This window comes from Budorcas taxicolor, chromosome X (genome assembly GCF_023091745.1).
Source record: "Budorcas taxicolor isolate Tak-1 chromosome X, Takin1.1, whole genome shotgun sequence".
Classification (NCBI taxonomy): domain Eukaryota; kingdom Metazoa; phylum Chordata; class Mammalia; order Artiodactyla; family Bovidae; genus Budorcas; species Budorcas taxicolor.
In genome coordinates, this window is record NC_068935.1 from 26,912,994 (window position 1) to 26,935,491 (window position 22,498).

At 41.0% G+C, this 22,498-nt stretch overlaps 1 protein-coding gene across 1 annotated transcript in view; it reads left to right on the forward strand.

Annotated features, from left to right (window-relative positions):
• DOCK11 (dedicator of cytokinesis 11) overlaps positions 1–22,498 on the forward strand; it is a 207,495-nt gene that overhangs the window by 96,956 nt on the left and 88,041 nt on the right. The window contains exons 17-25 of the mRNA XM_052663006.1: positions 2,801–2,985; positions 3,076–3,141; positions 4,925–5,017; positions 7,012–7,135; positions 11,833–11,954; positions 12,546–12,632; positions 14,712–14,801; positions 20,727–20,845; positions 22,382–22,451. Of these exons, the coding sequence (XP_052518966.1) occupies positions 2,801–2,985; positions 3,076–3,141; positions 4,925–5,017; positions 7,012–7,135; positions 11,833–11,954; positions 12,546–12,632; positions 14,712–14,801; positions 20,727–20,845; positions 22,382–22,451 (956 nt within the window). The remainder of the gene's footprint in view (positions 1–2,800; positions 2,986–3,075; positions 3,142–4,924; positions 5,018–7,011; positions 7,136–11,832; positions 11,955–12,545; positions 12,633–14,711; positions 14,802–20,726; positions 20,846–22,381; positions 22,452–22,498) is intronic.

Here is a 22,498-nt window from a genome sequence, read left to right on the forward strand (position 1 = left end):
TAACATTTTTCTTAAGATTTAAATGGTGTATTTGTTTCCTAGGGCTGCTGTAAGAAAGTATTACAAACGGGGTGGCTTAAAACAACAAATTTACTCTCTTGTGGCTCTAGAGGCTGGGAGTTGAAATCAAGGCGCCGGCATGGCCACGCTCCCTCTCAGGGCGCTGAGGAAGAACCTCTTCTCCTAGCTTCTAGAAGCTGGTGGCTAGCCTGGGCGTCCTTCAGCTTATAGATGCATCCTTCTGGTCTCTGCCTCTGTCCTCATGGTCTTCTACTAAGAGCACCAGTCATTGGATTTAACGCCCGCCTTAATCTATTATATGGGCTTCCCTGGAGGCTCAGACATTAAAGTGTCTGCCTCCAATGCGGGAGACCCGTGTTCAATCCCTGGATCGGGAAGAGCTCCTGGAGAAGGAAGTGGCAACCCACCCCAGTATTCTTGCCTGGAAAATCCCATGGGCAGAGAAGCCTGGTAGGCTATAGTCCATGGGGTCGCAAAGAGTCAGACACGACTGAGCGACTTCACTTTAATCTATTATGATCTCATCTTAACTAATTACATCTGCTAAGGCCCTATTTCCAAATAAGGTCACATTCTGAGTTTCCAGTGGACATGAATTTTGGTGGGACACTATTCAACCCAGGACACATGGTGAATAGTTAGAGATTAGGAAGTAAATTAAGTTGATTTTTATCAGATGCTGTTTCATGTATAATATATGATGTGAGTGTGTTCCAGTCAGTTTCTGCTCCTTTTGCCTTGGCTGAATTTCATCAGTGAAGGGATCCAAAAGGAGAATTTCATTTCTTGTTTAAAGACAAGAATCTATGATCCCAGGAGAAAAATGGACAGAAGACGGAAAAGACAATTTGCAGGAAATAAAATGACTGGTAAATAATTGGAAAACATCAAGTCTCAGTAATTATGCCAGTAACACAATTGCAAATATTTCAGCATTGTGGTGTTTTTGTTCATCTATCAAATTTGCAAAAAATAAATTGTAACTGTCTAATGCCGGCTTAGTTTTGGCCAGGCACTGTCACCCATCTCGAGTAGGAGTACAATTTGGCAAGAGACTTCCATGAATGTCTGTAACTAAGGCATTCTAATTCTGACATTCTATCTATCCATTTATTCACCAAATAAACATTTATTGAGTAGACTTTATTGAATACTTACTAGGTGCTTTGAAAGTATGGAGATTACAGTCTAGAAAGAGTGACAGGCATTTAAACAAGAAAGCAAATGAATAATTTCTGTCTCTGATTGGGTGGGCCACTTTCAAAAAGGGTGGCTAAGGAAGGCTCACCATGTGGCCCAGTCAGCATGAAATGGTTCGGACTGTACATTCTACTCTGAGGGTGTCACATGTAAAGATCTTGAGGTGCAGCTAGCTTGGTTTATATGGACACAAAGGGAACCAATGAGGCGCTAGTCTAGTGTGTGATGTGAACACAGGAGATAAGAAATGAAGTAGGAGAAGTAGGAAGAATCACATCATGAAGAACATTGTGAAAACCATGGTAACTCCTTAAAAAACTGAATTTCATCCCAAGTATAATGAGAAGTCACAAAAGGATTGTAAGTAGGAGAGTGGCAATTGGCATGTTAAAACATCTAAGAGTTCAATGGATATTTTTTCCTAAAGAAATAACTTGAAGTGTAGACAGGAGTTTATGCGTAAAGATATTTTTTGCAGTGTTGTCTATATTACAGAGGGGACTGAAAGCAATCAAAGAGTACGACACTGTCAGTGTGGTTCAGTCATGCTTCAGTTCATGTGTGGTTCAGTTCAGTTAGGGATCCTGATACCATGAAACTTTTATGCAGCTCTGCAAAATGATGTTTACAAAGAACTCATGAAATAAGATATCAGATAAAATACCAACAACTGGGACAAAGTTCTCTATGCAGTGAGATTTTTGTGTTTGTTAGATGAGACATACATAGGAAGAAGACTACAAGAAAATATGCCAAAATATTAGCAGTAGTTAACTCTGGGTAGTGAAATGATCACTTTTATCTGTGGACCTTTATTCTGTTCTTCCAGATATTCTATTGTAAGTATCAGTATCATAGAAAACAAAACCCAGTGAAAAATATTATGTCCTCAGATCTGACTCTCCTGCATATCTCTTCTCCATCAATATCACTCTTCAGCAAGGACCAGCAGTCTTAGAGCCCCTTTAAGTGTATGAATAACCTTTACTGCAAGTGGCTACCTCAATAACATGTGCTGCCATACTTCTCTAAGGCTTTGTGTTTTCCACATTCGGGAGGATGGAATTTATTATTGGTAACACATCAGAAGATCTGTAGTTTCAGAAGGCTGCCATTATTCCTTAAGTGAAAATTTGCACCTGTACCAAGTTAACTTTTTAAGAGGGACTAGCCATGAGCTAATTGGCATAAATTTACTGTTACTTCCCTGATACCAATAAAAAATTGCAGTGAAAAGCTAAATTGCAGTCGCAGGAGGAAAAATGTAATGGATTTCTTTGCAGAGTTTAAATTTGTCAAAATTATGATGTGTTATATTTGGAAAATCAGTCTACGTTGAGAATGAAATAGCAATCCGCATCTGGTTTGAAGGGTTTCACTAAAATCAGCATCAGGCTACTTACTCCTACTTGTTCTTCTGGGTTCTTGAAGTGGCTGTATGAGTTTTTATCAATCACTAAGAATTCTGTTTGTTAAACCACTCTTTGAGAACACAATCCAGGTATATATATGTATTTTATAAATGCAGGAATGTGTTAACAATTGTTGCATCTTTGCCTGTTTATTTTTTCTGCTGTAGATTGTATTACTTCTTCATATGTGCCTCTGAAGCCCTTTGAAAAGAATTGTCAAAATATTACTGTGGAAGTTGAAGAGTTTGTTCCAGAAATGACGAAATATTGTTACCCATTTACCATTTACAAAAACCATCTATATGTATATCCCTTGCAATTAAAATACGATAGCCAAAAAACATTTGCCAAGGTAAACGGGTAAACTGTACATTTTGGGGTGTTACACTTGTTTCTAATCTTCTCGTTTTGTGACTCATTTTGAATGATGAATCATTTTTAGGCAAGGAACATTGCGGTCTGTGTGGAATTCCGGGATTCGGATGAAAGTGATGCTAGCGCTCTAAAGGTTTGTTTGTGATATTGATAAGCATGCATTTTTCATAGAGACAGACATTTTGGTACTAGGTAGTTTCACATGCTAAGTTTCCTGTGCTTAAATGTCAAAGAAAATGTAGTAAAGTGACAAATGTAAGATTGCCTTTTCTACTCTTAAACATTACCGGTAAGATTGAGTTAAATATTAAGAAATGACACAATATGTTAGGAACGTATATATAGCTTTAAAAAAGGGTAAGCTGCATATGCCAGAATTTTTGCCTTTGCTCCACTTGGATTTTGCCTTGCTTCAATGCCCAATCACAAGGTCATTTTCTTCTGACAGCTTATAGTGGTACCATCAGGGGAGTTTAACTCCTTTCTCCTTGAAACCTGAACAGGCTTCAAGCTGACAGTAGCACAGCATGACTGCTTTGATCTGAGATATGACTTCGAGTCTGTGGCTGGCCAAATGGTGCCTCCAAACTTGAATGAATGATCTAGGCAAAGCATCTCAGTATCTGATATTGCGATCCTTGAAATACCTGTCAGTTCACGGTGCCCTTACAGTTTCACTCTTTATAGCCACCTTTTACTTTTGGCTCTTTAGCCCAGGAATCAGAGGCCTGAGAGAGAAGTCTGAACATCTAGCCATCACAAAGTGTTTATCTGGCTCCCTACGTCTCTAGCTTGAGCCTAAATCAGACAGATGGATAGCGAGTCTTCCTCTTAAACCACCTAGGAAAAGAGGCTGGAATATCCCCAATTAAGTCATTTAATGTTTAATAGCTCTTATCTTTGAGAAGAGATCTTTTTCACAGAGAAACCTAAGTTAATTTAAGGATTAGCTGGCTAAAATGAGGTGTAGGTTCTCTGATTCTTCTTCAGTGGAGCTGAGAATAGTATTTTTTCATCCCCGTGCACTATCCTTTTGTATACTCAAAGACTCTTAGGTTACCTCTCTGCAGCTCCTGCAAATTGCCTTCATAACCATATTTCAGGAGAGCAGGCGAGTGTCAGTTTCATTTCTTAGCTGGCCTGGAGGCTGGCTCTGAAGTACCCGAGTGAGGCCATTAGTAGCCTGGCTTATTGACTCCATATTCATCCTTGAATGTATTAAGCCTACGGAAGTGAAAAACTCACACTAGAAATGAAATCGGATCTTTCCACGGAACCCTAGAAAGCCTTCCATTCATTTTATTGGTGTAGCAGCAAGCTGGTGACTCTGAAAGTGTGGCTCATAAAGTGAGAAAACAGTAAGCCGGTCTGTGGCCTAATGGCCATTCATTTTCTAATTCCTTGCGGCTAGGAATGGATCTGCTGTTGGTTCTGTTAAAAGTCCTTACCTGGCCCACGCACAATGAGCATTCAGCACATGTTGCTGACCGACCAAGGAGGAGCTTCTCATATTAATAAGTGCAAATAGCATGAGAGAAGTAAGCTTGCCAGGCCTGACTGGAGAGTGTTTCCCTTCCAAATGATTAGAAGTGTTCAGCCACTTCCTGTCAGCTAGGTTGAAATTGTATTTCTTTGGTGGCAGGAAATTCAGCAGCATCCATGGAGCCAAGTTAGGCGATGTCTGGGGGTGTCTGGAGTGACTGGAAATGATTTGGAATTGACAGGCTCATGGTGAGAGCTGGGTGGGCTTGGCCATGACCCTGTGCTCACAGATGCCCATAACTGTATGTGGTTCCTGGTGGGCTGCCGTCTATGGGGTCGCATAGAGTCGGACACGACTGAAGCGACCTAGCAGCAGCAGCATCCTGTTTAAAGAGCAGCATGGAGAGTGGTGACTCTGTTTCCTTCTTTTGCAGTGTATCTATGGAAAACCTGCAGGGTCTGTCTTTACCACAAACGCTTATGCTGTTGTCTCGCATCACAACCAAAATCCAGAGTTCTATGATGAGGTAAAATACGTTATTTTCTTATTGAGAAAACGCTGCGGTGGTTGTTTCTTTTCTGTTTGAATCATTTCCAATCTTGCATCTGCACCTTCAATCTCTGAATGGTTAGTCACATGAAAATAGAAAATGTCACATCAGAACGATGGGCCACTGCCTGCTTGGTGCCCTTTGGTGACAGTGGAGGCAGGGCCCACAAATGGAAGGGGCTCTGATGTGAGATAATGTAGGAAACAGACAGCAGACTGGAACAGGACTTCTAGCCCACACTTGGACACCAGCTGGCTCCGTGACCTTGAGCAAGTCACTTCCCCTCCCTGAGTCTCTAATTTCCAGAGTTTAAAATAAGACATTTGGAAGGGGTTTTCTGAAGGCCCTCCTAGCTCTTACCTCCTGTGGTTCTGCATGGGAGGGTGCAGCCTGTCTGTAAGTGAAATGCTCTGAGAGACACAGTGGTGTGGCTGGGCCCCCAAAATCCCATCGGCTACACCAAATGCCTCAGTGCAATATAGACAGAGGCCATCTCCCGGCCTCTGAGTGCCTGTCCTCAGTCAGGTTGCCCGATTCTGTCCCTGGCTCTCTTTCTTCCCAATTCTCTGTCTCTGCGTGTCTGTGTCCTTCTCAGTGTCTCTGTCAAAACCTCTTCGAGCCTGTGCATAGACAGCTTATCCAAATCCTCAGGCTGCCCTTGATAGCCGTGTGTCTCCGTGGAACCCGGGTGTGCATCCCAGGCCAAGAGCTCTGCTATTTCTGCTTCTCAGGCTCCACGTGTCCATCCCTGACTTGGTTAGAAACCATCCCCCTACCCTGCTGTCCCCGGTTCCCCAGGCCCAGCTGCTGTAGTATGGAGGCCTGAAACCCCAGCCTGGGACTTGCTCATTCCTGCTCAGTCCAGTGCCCCAGCCTTTGCAGGGAATGTGTTTTTGCCACCCAGGGAGGGAGTGTGTCCATATTTATGTGCAGCAGAGCATTAGATACCTACCCAGATGGTCTGGATGCTGTGAATAGGCATATTCTGTGGTGAAATATACCTACAACAGAAATTAGTTATCACACCAAAGCCATGTCTTGTGTGAATGATAATTAGGCCAGATGTCCCATCACCAAGCTGTTTAATATATTCCTCTCTATAACCAGTGCCAGTCACTAGAGAAAGCTTGTTCATGTAGTAAGTAATCCATGTTAGGAAGCCAGAAATGGACTTTTCAAACATTTGCTATGTATTAACCAGGAAAGTGAGCGTGAGCATGTATGTTTGCATGGGTTCCTGGGCAGGTCCACGCATGTGCATTAAATCAACTAAATCTGTGATCTGTCTCCCACATCCTTCCCAGGAGACATTACAAACATTCACTTGGGTTCTGATTGGCAAATTACTTGAGGTGCTTGTATTAAAGTATTAATTTTTAGCATGAAATTCGTGTATCATAATGATACTTTTTATTTATTCAAGAGTAAAGCTGTGTTTTTCCTCTAAAGAAATTTATACAACTGTAATTTGTGGATTCCATAATACCTCAGTGACTTTTTGCTCATTTATTTGTAAAGGCTTTTTTTTTTTTTTTTTTCCCCAGGCAGAGGAGGGCAATGATTTTGGAAAAAAAAAAAAAAAAAGGCAGGTTTTCAAATTCAGTACACATTGTAGATGGATTGGATTCACTGACTCCAATTGAGTTTCATGATATCTCTGGGCTCTAAGGATGTGGTTTTGATCCAGTGTTTCAGAAAATCCTTCTGCAAAGTTGAATCCAGGAGAATCCACAACTCTCCAGGAAGAGTAATAAATCAGCCCTCACAACCCAAGAGAATATTATTGTCAAACTGAAACTGACCAGAAGGGCATTTGGAATATATTTAAATGATATCTATTATTTGACCACTTGACCTGTGATTTAGAAAATTATGTCATTGGAAAAGTATGATGAAACAAAGCTAAAGGTCTGACAGTCCCACTTAACGATGAAAACAAAATGCTCTGTATAATTTTGCTTTCATTTCAGATAAAAATTGAGCTTCCCATTCACCTTCATCAAAAACATCATTTGCTTTTCACTTTTTATCACGTAAGTTGTGAAATTAACACAAAGGGAACAACCAAAAAGCAGGACACAGTTGAAACTCCAGGTACGTGTGTTCTTTATTGGAGAATAGTTGATTTACAATGTTGTGTTTGAGGTGTACAGCAACTTGATTCACTTGTACATATGTATGCATCTATTCTTTTTTGGATTTTCTTTCCATATGGCTTAAGACAAAGTGTTGAGTAGAATTGGCTGTGCTGTCCAGAAGTCCTTGTTTATAATCCTTTCTATCTATGTATTTATCTGTATTTATATCTATGTCTAATCTATCTATAAGTGTGTATCTTTTAAAATTAAAAAAAATTTACAGTATAATTGCTTTACAATGTTGTGTTAATTTCTGCTGTACAACAGTGTAAATCAGCTATAGGTATACATATATCCATGCATTCTTTAAATCTCTCTCTCTAGAGCTATTCAAAATGGAGTTGTCTTAGGATATAACCTCTTTCATTGAGCTACAGACCACTTCCCCTTATCAAAAAGTGCATTTCTGAGTTAAAATTTCCGTGCTAAAATATGAATTACATGTTCATTTTATCATTTCTACTCAACATCATGTCCAAATGCTTGCCAGTGTGCTTAGACTACTGTAGGCAACATAAAGTAATATTGCTTTTCTCAGAGAGAAACCCATATTGTGATGCTATATTTTTGTTATTTCTTTTGTGTGGAATGGTCCAGCAAGCAGAATCTTCCAGCTCTACTCATTGAGAAGAGGGAAGTAAGCCCAGAGCCATGGGCATTTTTGAACCCAAGGGAGATTGGAATTCTAGGGAGAAGAGGATAGATTTAACAAACTTGAATAAGCATTGATAGTGAAGCCCCAGTTGTGGTCTCATTCCTCAAGGCTTTAGATAGACCAATGGGAAGCATCCTTGGGAGAATATCACAGGTCCTATGGACATGGCCCATGCCACATCCACTATGTCAGTGTCAGTATGCTTTGGGATTCAAATCCAAGTTAGCCTGTGCCAATCTTTTTCTTTCTTCTCTCTCTCTTTTTTTTTTTTTAACATTTTTAGTGGAATTTAGTTGCTTTACAATGTTACATTAGTTTCTATTGTACAGCAAAGTGAATCCGCTATATGTATACATATATCCCCTCTTTGTCGTCACAGAGCATTGAATAGAGATTCCTGGGCTATATAGTCTATTTTCATTAGTTAATCTATTTTATACAAGGTAGTATATATATATGTCAATACCAATCTTCCAGTTCTTCCCACCACCCCCTCCCACCCTTGGTGTCCATTTGTTCGTTCTGTACATCTGTGTCTCTATTTCTGCTTTGCAAATAGATTCATCCATACCATTTTTCTATATTCCACACATATGCATTAATATGTGATATTCGTTTTTCTCTTTTGACTTAGTTCCCTCTGTATGACAGCCTCTAGGTCCGTCCATGTCTCTGCAAATGGCACAGCTTCGTTCCTTTTTATGGCTGAGTAATATTCCATCGTATATATGTCTCACATCTTCTTTATCCTTCCCTCTGTTGATGGGCATTCAGGCTGCTTCTGTGGCGTCAGCCTGGACCCATCTTAAATTTGTTCATTCACTCGGCAAATATGTCTGCATATCTATTATGTACTAGATATTGTAGTAGGTAATATGGAGAAGACAGTGGAGCATCGAACATAGATCTCATCTTCAGTGAGCACATGGTCCAGTGGGGGAAACAAGATCTATGTAGACATTTATAACACAAGATAGAAAGTAGTAGTTACCAATAAAATGGTGCTGTGTGATATCGGAGAAGAGCGAGTTATTCTCTGACATCACATAAAATTATTCAGTTCAACTGGTGGAAGGACAAGTGGCTGGGAGTCAGGGAAGGCTTCCAGGAGGTGATGGTGTTTGAGTGAGGCATTGCAGGGTGGCATAGAGTTTTATAATGCAGTCAAGGAATAGCCAGTATAGAGGCAGAGTATTGAGGGGTCTGGACAGGGAACCCCAAATAGTTCCATGCACTGAAGCACAGGAAACTGGGGAGGGAAGCATAGGATGGCAGATTGAAAAGGAAGAGTCAGATGGTGGAAGGCCCTGAATACCAGGTTGTGGGTTTGATTTTGTTCTGTTACCAATAGGAAATACTGGAGGGTTATTAACACCAGTAGGAGCTGTTTTGCAGGAAATCCAATCAGGCAGCAATATAATGGGTGAGGTGAGGTGGAGCAGGAAGAAGGAAGGAAGGAAACACCAGTTAGGGGGCTATTTCAAGAGTTCAGGAGAGGAAGGGGACCACAGTGGGGCTGTAATGGTGGGTGGGTGGGGGGCAGGTAGTGAGGGTGGAGAAAAAGACAGTTGCAGAGGAATATATTGGGCCTGGCAAGTGATGGGCCTCTAGAGAGATGATTCAAAGTTAGCACTGAAGTTTCAAAACTGGAAGGCAGATATTGCTGAGTAGCAGAGTTATGCCTAGGGATGGTGGGTTTTGACTGATGTTGAGTTTGCAATGTTAGTGACACATCTGAGTGATGCCCAGCAGGCAGCAGTACTGAATATTAGGAGAGTCCCTTTGTGGATAGTGTGGTCATGTTCTAGATCCCCATAGAAATTGCTGTTCATTTAGGGTAGTGACCTTGCAGGTTGAGAAGAAATCTAGCAGAATAATGAGACAGTGAGGTACATGACAGTGTACCTCCTGAGGAAACAAACAACTGTTGCCTTATCCAGATCCTAGACAGAAGTGGGCAAGATGCTCAGTAGAGCATGAGGTGGTTATTTTCTTGCTACTCATCAGTTTTTAAAATATATATATTGAAGTTTTTTTGAACTATTATTGATTTATAATGTTTCAGATGTACAGCAAAGTGACTCAGTTATGCATACATATGTATATATACACACATAGCCGTTCTTTTTCAGATTCTTTTCCATTGTAGGTTATTACAGGGTATTGGACATAGTTCCCTGTGCTGTATACAGCAGGTGCTAGTTTTTAAAATTTATTTTATATAGAGTAGTGTATATCTGTTAATCCCAAACTCCTCCCCAGCACTCATTACTTTTAACTGTCCATCCTTTAAGTGGTTTCACACTTTTGATGTAGATGGTGTGTGCTTGACCTTGTACCTTTATAGCTTCCAAGCATTCTAGATGAGTTTTGACTAAGAGACACACTTGGCCATGCTCTGATTGATTTGCAGTGCAAAAATATTGCCCACGCAATTCCATAGAGACAGAAGGTAGATCAGTGGCTGTCCACGACTTGAAGAAGAGGAAATAGAATGTGACTTCTGAGGGGTATGGAGTTCCTTTTGGGGGTGATAAAAATGTTCTGGAATTAGGTAGTGGCAGTAGATGTAGCTTTGTGAATATACCAAGAACCATTGAATGGTATACTTTAAATAGATTAATTGTAAGGCATCTGAATTATATGTCAATAAAAATTTATGTAAGGAAAAAATAACCCTGAAAAACAAGAAATATCTTTTCCTTTTCCTGCTTTCTGGACTGGAAACCTTTTGTCATTTGTCTGATTTTCAGTTTAACTACTTTGACAGAGTCCTTCTGAATGGTTCTTCTGCTCATGTTACTTTCCTTTGCTTTTTCTAAAAGAAAAGCCCTGGGTAAAGCATTTCTAAAGCTGTACTAGTGAAGATGCCCTGCAGGCGTGTTTTGGCGTCTGAGAAAGCCATTCAGTCTATTTGGAGAATGCAACATATCAGTCTCTTTAAGAATTAAAGCTTTGCCAAATTAGACACGTTCAAACCAGATTTGTGTTGACTTCTGTGTTCACACTGTAAACACACACACACATGCGTGTGTGTGCGCACACACACACACCCACACACTCACACAAAAAACTTTAAAGCATCAGAAAGCAGTGGCTTTCAAAAGTACTCTCGAGCCAACACCCTCCCTCATATGCCAGAACTCAGTTCAGAGCAATCCTTTTTACAGCTAAGTTATAAACACTTGAAGTCCAGAGTAATCTCTATAATGGAAATACTGACACTGCTTGACTTGAGCAACACAGATGGCTCTGGATTTTTTAGCTTAGAACATGATGAGTTTTATAATAAGAAGCCAAGAGGCTCTTTGGGGTAGAACTGTTAAGAAATGTAGAGACTGGGGAGGAAAATCTCTCAGTGATTCCACTTGTAAGTACTGTGCTGTGGCTATATTCTCTTGCTACCTCTCTTCCTTCTGTAATCAGGAAAACTGCCCAACCAAATACTGCTGTGTATAAATATAGAACGTAACCCTGACTTGTGACCTTCATTTTCCATAGTCCTTTACTTACCCTAGGGTTGCTGGAAGAAATTTTGCAACATGGTGATTGCTGTCTGATTATAGTCTCAGATATGAGACTGTAAGGGTGGACAAGAGACATCTGAATCTTTTAAAAAATAAGTACCAAAATGCTCCCCTAGTATGTCAAGATAATGAAATGGATGCACTTTAAAAGCTTTCAAGTGTTCTGGTATATCAGCTCACTTTGGTCTTTCAATCACTGTTCTATAGAAGATCTGGGTGTTATTGTTCCCATTGTTATAGTCAAGGAGGTAACGTGAATAACCTGTTAGTGGCCAGGCTAGGATTAGGAAGCCATCCAAACTAATTCCCCACCCCACCCCCCACCCAGTGCTTGGATGCCTAACACCTGGACTCTCACATACAAACCCCTGGCAGCATCACCAGCCCTACCCTGCTCCCCAGTGACCAGACATTTGTGTAGCTAATTGCATCTGTGATTTCATTTCTCATGGCTGATTATTGTCTTGGCAGTTGGCTTTGCCTGGGTACCTTTACTGAAGGATGGTAGAATCATCACATTGGAGCAGCAGCTGCCAGTTTCCGCCAATCTTCCCCCAGGCTACATGAGTCTGAATGATGCAGAATCCAGAAGGGTAGGAAAATCTCTGTATTTGTTGAAGAAATCACGAAATGTTATTTTTGCCTTCTTTTAAAAAATGTTATTGAAGTATAGTTGATTTAGTGTCATGTTAATTTCTGCTGTGCAGCAAAGTGATTCAGTTTTCCATATATGATGAAATGTTTAAAAAATAGAATACTGTTGGTGTATTGCATGGTTTAGTGTGGTTGATAGCTACTCAGAGTGTGGTTTGAGGGCTGATGCTGGTCCACAACAAAGAGAAGTATGGAAAATGAGTGTTGGGAAGTTTCTATCATAGTTTGACAAAGTAACCTCATGTCAGTTGATTTCAGTTACTTAAAATGGGACTCTGATTTTGTGCATGATAAAAAAATTCCTTCATATAGTCATTTTTATTGTCATTAGGAAAAGTATCCGCCTGCAAAGGATGGGAACTTCAAAATGATTTAGGATACATTTATTCTAAAGGCAGGTTATTTTCTCCAATAGTTCCCTATGTCTGCAACTAGCACATTTGTTTCTGAGAAAAATGTTGAAATACATATATTGCTCATCTGTCTATTACTGTGGTACAAAAACTCACATGTATGTTTTCTGTTCCCAGCAATCAAATGTGGATATTAAGTGGGTAGATGGTGCAAAGCCTTTGTTGAAGATCAAAAGCCACTTGGAGTCTACCATTTACACTCAAGTAAGTTGCATCCCATGAATTTGTAAAAAAAATTTTTTTTTGCCACACCATGTGGCATTTGGGACCTTAGTTCCCCAGCCAGGGATCAAACCCATGCCTCCTACTTTGGAAGTGAGGAGTCTTAACCACTGGACCATGAGGGAAGTCCCTGAATTTTGTCAATTTTAATACTTGAGTTTTTTTCTTGATTAAAATAGATTATATTCATTTCTACAGCCTTAGAGAAGTTGTGGCCTGAAACACTTTCTCATTAGTAATAACACCATTCTTAATAATAGCTCAAATTTTTAAATTCTTCTCAAATGACCAAATCCTTTTATTCCCATTGACTGATTAGACTCTTCCAAAACTCTGAAAAAAATGTGGAGGCTATTATCACCATTTTTAAACCAACATATATTTTTTGAGCTGTTTTAGATTTACAGAAAAATTATGAGGATAGTGCAGCTACCTCCCATATGCCTTATACCAAGTTTCCTCTAGTGTTAACATTTAACATGAGTGTGACACGCTTGTTACAACTCTTGAAGCAGTATTGAGACATAATCATTAGCTGAAGTCTGGCCTTTATTCAGATTTCCTTAGTTTTTACCTGTTAGTACCCCTTTTCAGTTTCAGGATTCTATCTAGGATAACATGTTACTTTTAGTTGTCACATTCCCTTAGGCTCTTGGCTGTGACAAGTTCCGAGTGTTTCGTTGTTTTGGGTGACCTTGTCAGTTTTCAGGACTACTGGTACTTTGCGGATGCCCCTCTGTTGGAATTAGTCTGATGTTTTGCTTATGGTTAGACTGGAGCTGAACACAGAAGCTGGCAGTCAGTGGATCAGGGTTAGCTACTACAGTTTACTCTTAGACTCAGCATCCTTGAAATTAGAATCAAGTATCTGTGAGACACCTCAAGCACCGTTTGAAAAATCATGGATGGAGAAGGTGAAGTCCACACTCCTTGGTGCAGCACTCTCAGGTTTCCTTGGCCATTCCATCCTTTTGTAGGAAAAGAAACAGGGGCTCAGTCAGGTTAAAAGATTTACCCAAGGTCCCACAGATAATAATTAGAGGAAGCAGGTAAAAATCCAATTTCTATTTTTTTTCTCTTTAATCCCTTTTGTTAAAGTGGGAGGATACTTTCTTTACATTGTTGTGATAGTTTCTGCTGTACCACAACGTGAATCAGCTATGCATGCCTTCTCAGTTGCTTCAGTCGTGTCCGACTCTATGACCCGTAACCCACCAGGCTCCTCTGTCCATGGGATTCTCCAGGCAAGAGTACTGGAATTGGTTGCCATCCCCTTCTCCAGGGGATCTTCCCAACCCAGGGATTGAACCCAAGTCTCTTGCATCTTCTGCATTGTAGGTGGATTCTTTAGCAGTGGCGCCACTTGGGAAGCCTGAATCAGCTATATGTATACATATATCCTCTCCCTCTTGGACCTCCTTCTGCGCCTCCCCCGCGACCCCAACTCTCATCCCTCTAGGTCATCACAGAGCACAGAGCTGAGGTCCCTGTGCTATATGGCAGCTTCCCACTAGCTAGCTATTTTACACATGATTGTGTATATATGTCAATTCTACTTGCTCAATTCATCTGGAATTTCTTGATTCTGGTTCCTGAGACAGTCTGTGCTATCCACAGATTCAGTGTCTCTAGATTTCACATAGGACAGTTGGACGCTGGCCACCACAGGGTCAGGTGACTCCCTTTTCTTCACCTGTCAGTTCAGACCTCTCTTCCTGCTTGTCCCATTAAAATATAGAAGCGGCCCAACTTCAGAGATGACATTACTGAAAAAAGGAAACAAATGTTGGACTAGTTGAGCATGAGTGGTGGCCTACCCGGTGCACTGAGATGCATGCTCAATGGGCCTGGTTTGCTGTTTTGTGTGTGGGTTGAGAGGACTCTGGGACTCAAGGAGGAACATGTGTGTTGGTAGCTGTAGATGCCGAGTTGGGTCATTAGAAGACCTGGGGAAACAGGTTTGCAAGATTCCGGGTGGGAGGACGGGTGGTAGAGGTGGAGAGCCTGTGTTTTGTGGGTAATGAATCAAATTTCATATGGCTGTATCCATCTGGTTTTCAGGATCTGCATGTGCACAAATTCTTCCAGCATTGCCAGCTGATTCAGTCAGGCTCGAAAGAAGTTCCTGGGGAGCTCATTAAATACTTAAAGGTAAATGAACAGCAGCTTTCTGTAAAAGGTTTGTTTTTCTTGTCTTTTGGTTGCCACAATCTTGATGTGGGAGGCCAAAAAAAAATGAATACTTGAAAATACTTTTGGTTGCAAATCCTCAAGAGAGCACATTCTACTATGTCCTTTTCCATCAAGTGGCTGTTTAGAAGCACACAACAGAAGCATGGCATTAGGAAGAAAATGTTTTAGCCAGAATTCAACAACATACTTAAAAAAAAAAATCTCACGAAAATGTTTATTTCGGGTCCATAGATTGATTTTTCCAGGTCCTTTCTCATCTTGCTGACAGCCCAGTAAAGGTGGAGAATGCTGTGGAGAAAAAGGCCAGGAGAAACGAAGTCACTTTTACTTGGAATACAATGTGAAATGGTTCCTGGGTCCGTACGTGAAAGAATATCAAAAGGGTCAGCTGATAAGAAGGAACCTAGTTGCTGCATGGTGCATAGGAGTCATAAGAAACGCCATATTTTATCGAAAGCATTGAGAATCCAAGACTCCGTTTATTCCCTAACATGGTGGGACAAAGCACACATCATAAGACCCATCTGACAGTAGCTTTTCTCTTGGCTGCTCCTTCAGTAGATCAGCCATGGCCAGTCTGAGGAGTTTTGATTTTAAATGAAGTCCTCTACAGGATTTCCCTTTCGACATATGTTAATAATGAATGATGTGGAATGAACAAAAATACTCATTTCTTTCAGAGAGGCAGTGTGAATGAGGTAACACGTGCATGGGTTCTGGAATCACAAACTGAGCTTGTACCCCAGCTCTGTCACTTGTTAGCTCTGTGATTGACCTTGACCAAGTTACTTAACTTCTCCAAGCCTTTGTTTTTTCTTCTGTCTCATAAAGATAACAGTAATACCCACTTGTACGGTGATTGTGAGGCCTCAGTGAGACAGGGCATCTGCTGTGTAGTATTCATTCCACACTTTTTTCTTGAGTACCTCCTGTGGGCCAGGCTTCATTCTAAACACGGGGAGGATAAGTGAAGAAAACAGACAATATCCCTATTTTCAAGGAGCTTACTTTCAAGGAGACAGATGGACATTAAACACATAAATGAATAAATATATACATCTGCAGTCATGGTTCCAGGACCCTCCCTAGATACCAGAGATTCTCAAATCCCTTGCAGTCAGCTCTCCATATCTGCAGATGTGAAATATGTGGAGATGGAGGGTCAACTGTGTATCTTATGTCAGTGGGTAATAAGTACTATAAAGAAAACCAAAATATAGGGAAGGGGAATTAGGAGTGATAAGGATCTCTTTTTTTAGATTGTCAACAAGGAACTCTCCAGTACAGAGACCTAAAGGAAAGGAGGGTACCACCCGCGTGGAATTCTGGGCAAGGGCTGGGAACAGCAAGTGCAGAGGCCCCGAGGAGCTTACTTGGTGTGTTCCAGAAACAGGAGGAGTTCCAGTGTGGCTGGCACATGGAAGGATAGGCCGCCCTATTGGAAAAGATAGCTGGGTTACTGGTCTGGTAGGGCTTCATAAGCTATGATGAGATGAGAAGCTGTGAACAAAGGAGTGTGATGTAATGTGACTTTGGTTTTTAAAGAATCATCCTGCTTACCATACAGAAAATAGATTGTTGGAAAGGTAGAATCAGGCAGGTAGCCGATAAATGGTGGCTTTTATTCTTAATTAGCATTAAAAAGTACAGTAAGTCATCTAATTTCAAGTCCTTATCTTGGGTAATGTCTAGAATACCGCTCTATATGTGAATGCCTTGTCTGCTCAGATCCATGGCTTTATTCTTCCACTGGGGAAGCTTTGTAAAAGTTTTAACAAAATTAAATTTCCTGTATTGATATTCTTAGAATGGCGGGGGAAGAAAGGTATTCATATTTGTGTTTTTAAGGGTGTGGAATTTCTGTTATTTCTGTGACCTATGCTCGCCCTCTAGTGGCAGTGAGTGAAATGCCATGTGATGTTAGTGCTAAAAGGGATCTTTAGGGATTTTTTTTTTTTTTTACAGATGAGGACACTGAGGCCTGAGGACAGAGATTTGCCAGTGGTTTTTCAGCTGGTTAGTAGGAGATCAGAGCCAAGCATGTCTTTTGATGGCTCTTTTGACTCCTAGCCCCGTGTACTTTTTATCAAACCTTGCAATCTCCTGTCCTTGTAAATGACATTATTTAATCACTTCATCTAACCATCTACATGCTGAGCTTATTATGTGTTCAGTATTTTCCTAGATGCTGTGTGGCTTGCAAATAAGAATAACTTGGGCTATTTTCCATAGGGATCTTATGACCAGTCAAGAGGGGCCCACTTAAGTCAAATGACAATATAAGTCAGTAGTACAAATGATCGTCCAAAGCAATATGTAATTAAATGTCAAATGCATGATACAGGATATAAATGCTGAGAGTTCACAAAACTGTGGAACCACTGAGACTAGAGGGTTCCATCTTTATCCCTTTGATTCCTTCGTTTATTCATTTATTCAGTCATCCCCCAAATAATTATTGAGTACCTACCATGGGGCCAGATATTGTACTGGATGCTGGGAATATAACTGGAATAATTCAGACAACATAGCTACTCATTTGGGGTAGAGGGATTATAAAGAAGTCCCATTAGATAGGGATGAGTACTGTGAAGAAAATAGAACAGGTTAAATCTTAACGTTCAGAAAACTAAGATCATGGCATCTGGTTCCATCACTTCATGGCAAATAGATGGGGAAACAGTGGAAACAGTGGCTGACTTTATTTTGGGGGGCTCTAAAATCACTGCAGATGGTGATTGCAGCCATGAAATTAAAAGACGCTTACTCCTTGGAAGGAAAGTTATGACCAACCTAGACAGCTTATTAAAAAGCAGAGACATTACTTTGTTAACAAAGGTCCGTCTAGTCAAGGCTATGGTTTTTCCAGTAGCCATGTATGGATGTGAGAGTTGGACTAAAAAGAAAGCTGAGTGCCGAAGAATTGATGCTTTTGAACTGTGGAGTTGGAGAAGACTCTTGAGAGTCCCTTGGACTGCAAGGAGATCCAACCAGTCCATCCTATGGGAAATCAGTCCTGGGTGTTCATTGGAGGGACTGATGGTGAAGCTGAAACTCCAATACTTTGGCCACCTGATGCAAAGAGCTGACTCATTTGAAAAGACCCTGATGTTGGGAAAGATTGAAGGCAGGAGGAGAAGGGGACAACAGAGGATGAGATAGTTAGATGGCATCACCGACTCAATGGACATGGGTTTGGGTGGACTCCGGGAGTTGGTGATGGACAGGGAGGCCTGGCGTGCTGTGGTTCATGGGGTCGCAAAGAGTCGGATGTGACTGAGTGACTGACCTGAGTGGGCTCTAATGTGATTAGGAGTGCAGTCAAGATCGAGTTGTCAGGGAAGACCTGTCTGAGGAGTTGATGACATTTCAAGCTGAAAAGAACTGATGAGGGGAAGACAGCCACAGATGATAAAACTGTGTAAAAGGATGACAGACTATTGCAGCAGGTGTAAATACCTTGCAATGGGATGTGTGAAAGACAGGAAAAAAAGCAAAGACAGCATAGCTAGAGCACACTGAGAGCGAGGAGCAGGAGATGGCCCCAGATGAGTGGAGTATGGGGAACCCTTCATAGCTTTTTGTTCGTGGCAATTGGTTTTGTTTGTAATAGAGGGAAATGGCATTGTCAAACTTGCCTTTCAAATAGAACCCTCTGGCTGCTGGGTAGAGAGTAAATTCTCTGTGTAGAGAGACAGTACTGGTGCAGGGAGACCACTTCTGCAAGAAGTGCCCTTCTCTCTTTTTTCTACCTGATGTGATCCTACTTAACCTTGAACCTTAGAGCCTCCGTCCTCTGAAGTGTGTGACATTCCCTCCTCACTTGCACACACAATTGCTTCCTCTTCTGTGCGTTTACTGTGTACTGTTTACTGTTTGTGTCACAGCGATTCACTTCCATGTGTTTTCCTTCCATCGTCTGTGAGCTGCTTGATGATAGGAACCCCGTCCATTTGATGTGCTTGGCAATCAGAAGTTCATTCAGTATGAAAAGTGAAAAAAGTGAAAGCCGCTCACTCGTGTCCAACTCTTTGCAACCCTGTGGACTATACAGTCCATGGAATTCTCCAGGCCAGAATACTGGAGTGGGTAGAAGTTCCCTTCTCCAGTGCAATCTTCCCAACCCAGGTCTCCTGCATTGTAGGCGATTCTTTACCAGCTGGGCCACAAGGGAAGCCCATTCGGTATACCTTCATTCAGTATACCTTTATTGAATGAGTGCATGCATGGCTTCACCGAAGTGGGGGGTGAACTTGACTGGGAAGGGTGGCTAAGACTTTGCTAAAAAATATGAACAAAGGCACAAAGGTAGGCATACATTTGACAATTTCAAGGAGCAGAGCAGTCAAGACGCAAGTCTGGCCTCATGAAGAATGGTGAATGTTAAGGCTAAAAATGTAAGTTGGGTTTTAAGTAACTTAGACTTAATAGCCTGGGTCAGGTTTTCTCCAACTTGGCACTATTGGCATTTGAGGCAGGATGGGTCTTTGTGGTAAAGGACTGTCCTATGCATTGGAGGGTGCTTAGAAGCACTTCACGACCTCCTCAGTCGTGACAACTGAAAATGTCTCTGGACATTGCTGGATGGCCTGGAGGGATGGGGTGGTGAAGGGTCTCTGGTTGAGAACCACTGCCCTAGCTAATGGAGAGGCATCAATAAATTTTTTGATGGTGGCAGAAAGTGGCCTGATGTAACCACTCCTTGAGGAGGATTGAGTTTTGGAAATGAGAGTTAAATATACTGAGGTTGAGGAGAAACTGTACATAGCCCTACTATTAATGGAAAATTACTGGACTATTTTGATTATAGGTTATAATCCTGAAAACAGGGTGATGGCTGTATGGGTAGAAGAGAGAGGGCAAAACATTTGGAAAAACCTGAAGGAAAGACTAGAGGTTCCTGAGCTCAGTTTCTTGCATTAGGTATCTGATTGAAGAGAAGCTGCCCGGAAATCTAAGAGGTCACTATTGAGATGAGAGAGGCCTGAAAAGGGAGGGTGAGCATAAGGATGGAAACATGGGGGACTCTGAAAGATGAATATTGTGTTCCTTAGGATACAGACTTGTCTGACCATCTCTGTCTTTCCCAAGCCCTAAATATTGAACTGGTGGAGAAGGTGCTCAGTGAGGTGGTTTTTGGTTGGCCAATTGACTGAGTGAATGAATGGGTGAATGAAGGAAGGAGGGAAGGAAGAAGAAAGACATTTTAGTTATTGGGTTGGCCAAGAGTTTGTTCGGGTTTCTCCATAAGCTGTATAGAAAAACCCGAACGAGCTCTTTGGCCAACCCAGTATTTTGCTGCTTGTATCATTTCTCTGTATACACGGATATATTTCTTCTTTCTGATGTTAATGTGTCAATCAGTAGAGGCAGGGTGTTAGCACTTTGAAGAAATGTACTGTGAGGATGTTAGAATGCAGAACTGCCTCAGTTTGTGGATGGAGCCAGTGTAAAGCCAACCATACATAGAAATACACTTTATTGAATCCCGTTCTCACTGCAAAGTGATGGCCCACTTTCCCCTGTAAAACATACAAATGCTGGGGTCTGGTAGGCCAGTCTCCAGTACCTCCAAACATGCCTGCTCCCCAGCCCAGTTGTTGGTTTGGCAAGAATCGGTCACCTTTATTCTAAAACCTGTTGATCCCAGTTATACTTGTTATCTTTAATAGAGTATTTAATATTAAAGGAACTAACAAAATCTGAGTGCCAAAATAGAGATGTGTATAAAGTAATTGACAAAGTCCCCTATCCCTGGAAGCATGTGTTTGAAGTGAGCTTATATTCTAGTGAATGTATTTATCATTACTTAATTTTTGGTTGTTTCACCTTTGCAAGTTATATCATACTTTGATTTTCACAACTAATAATGACTTATTTTAGTGTTTGCATGCCATGGAGATCCAAGTCATGATACAGTTTCTACCTGTAATTCTTATGCAACTCTTCCAAGTTCTCACAAACATGACCCATGAAGATGACGTTCCTTTCAACTGCACCATGTGAGTTTCGGTGTTACAATATGAAGAATCAACTTTTGTTTCCTTTTGCATTTCTTCATTTATCTTCCAAATGAGAACCCCAAAGGCAGAAGCCTAATATAACTTTTCTCTAGTTTCTTTCTTCTCGGACTGAGGGACTCACATCCCCAGGGATAGATGGTACCAGAAACCATAGGATAAGTTTACTGTGTTTTCCTCAACCAGCGGCTCTAAAACTGCTGCATGTTAGAGCAACCTGGGAAACTTTTTAAAATCTCTGTTCCCAGATCATACATCATACCAGTTAAACCTGAATCTCTGAGAGCGGAACTCAGCATTGGTTGTTTTTTCTTCTAAAGTTTCCACAACGATGCCCTAATGCAATGGAGTTTGAGAATCACGCCCTTGACCAGTATTGTCCAACAGAACTTTCTTCAGTTATGGAAATGTTCTATACCTGTACTGCCCAATATGGTAGCCATTAGTCATATTTAGCTGCTGAACTCTTGAAATGTGGCTGGTGTAACTGAGGATGGGAATTTTTCATAGTAGTTAATTTGTTTACATCACCACTTGTGACTAGCAGCTCTCACATTGGACAGAGTGGCCCTAGGCCATTAGTTTTTACTCACAAGAATAAGAGTGTTCTTTTTATAGGAAAACAAACAAGGATATATTGTAGAGTAGGATGCAAAATGCACTTAATTTTTGAAAATAAAACAGGTTTAAGAAAATTATAAGCTCACTGCTGGGTGTTTCTGGCTTTGCTGCTTCTGCTGTTGCCACAGCGTCTCTGGAGCCTCAGGGTTCAGGCTCCACACACCCACATACTCTTTGGTCTTCTCTGCTCTTGGGGGTAGTCTGGTTGCTAATTTCAGAAGCATTATTCTAGTCCAGTGGTTCTCAAAAAACGTGATTCCCAGACCAGCAGCAGCAATACACCTGGAAGCTTATTAAAAATGCTAATCATGGAACTTCACCCCAGACCTAAAAAATCAGAAACTCGGGGAGAGGGGTGAGCGCTCTGCCCTCCAGGTGTTTCTGATGCATGCTAAACTTGCAGAACCACTGCTGGCTTCATAACTTTAAAACTTTCTATGAATCTTAGATTTGCTTCCAATTTTAGTTCACCTCATTATACCTGCTCTGTCTTGCCCTTCCCTTCCCCCCATCTGTTGACATGTTTAACACTTTTTCCTATTCTTTTCCTTTGATTTTTACTAGAGGGGATTTCAATATTTACCTTACTAAAGGCTTTTTACTATATGGTAGCTGTGAACATACTTCAAATGCGATTTAGAAAGGAGATGAAAAGAAATATCTTGGTTGCCAAAATAAAACATCCTCCTTTGGAACCAAGAAATGTATTTTACAAAGCCCTGAACATGTTACATGCTGAAATCTTTGTTGGATCCAAACTAAGATGCCATTTAATACTTTCATTATTTAGACAGTGTTAGGTATTTTTAAGCGTTAGATATGCTGGTTTTATCTAACAATCAAACTATAGTGTTTCTTTGTGGTCTGACGTGCTGACTTTTGTTAATGTTGTTTCAGGGTTCTCTTACATATCGTATCAAAGTGCCATGAAGAAGGCTTGGATAATTATTTAAGATCCTTCATTAAGGTTTGTGGAGTAAGCTGTCTTTCTCAGCATTTTGTCTTATGAGAGAA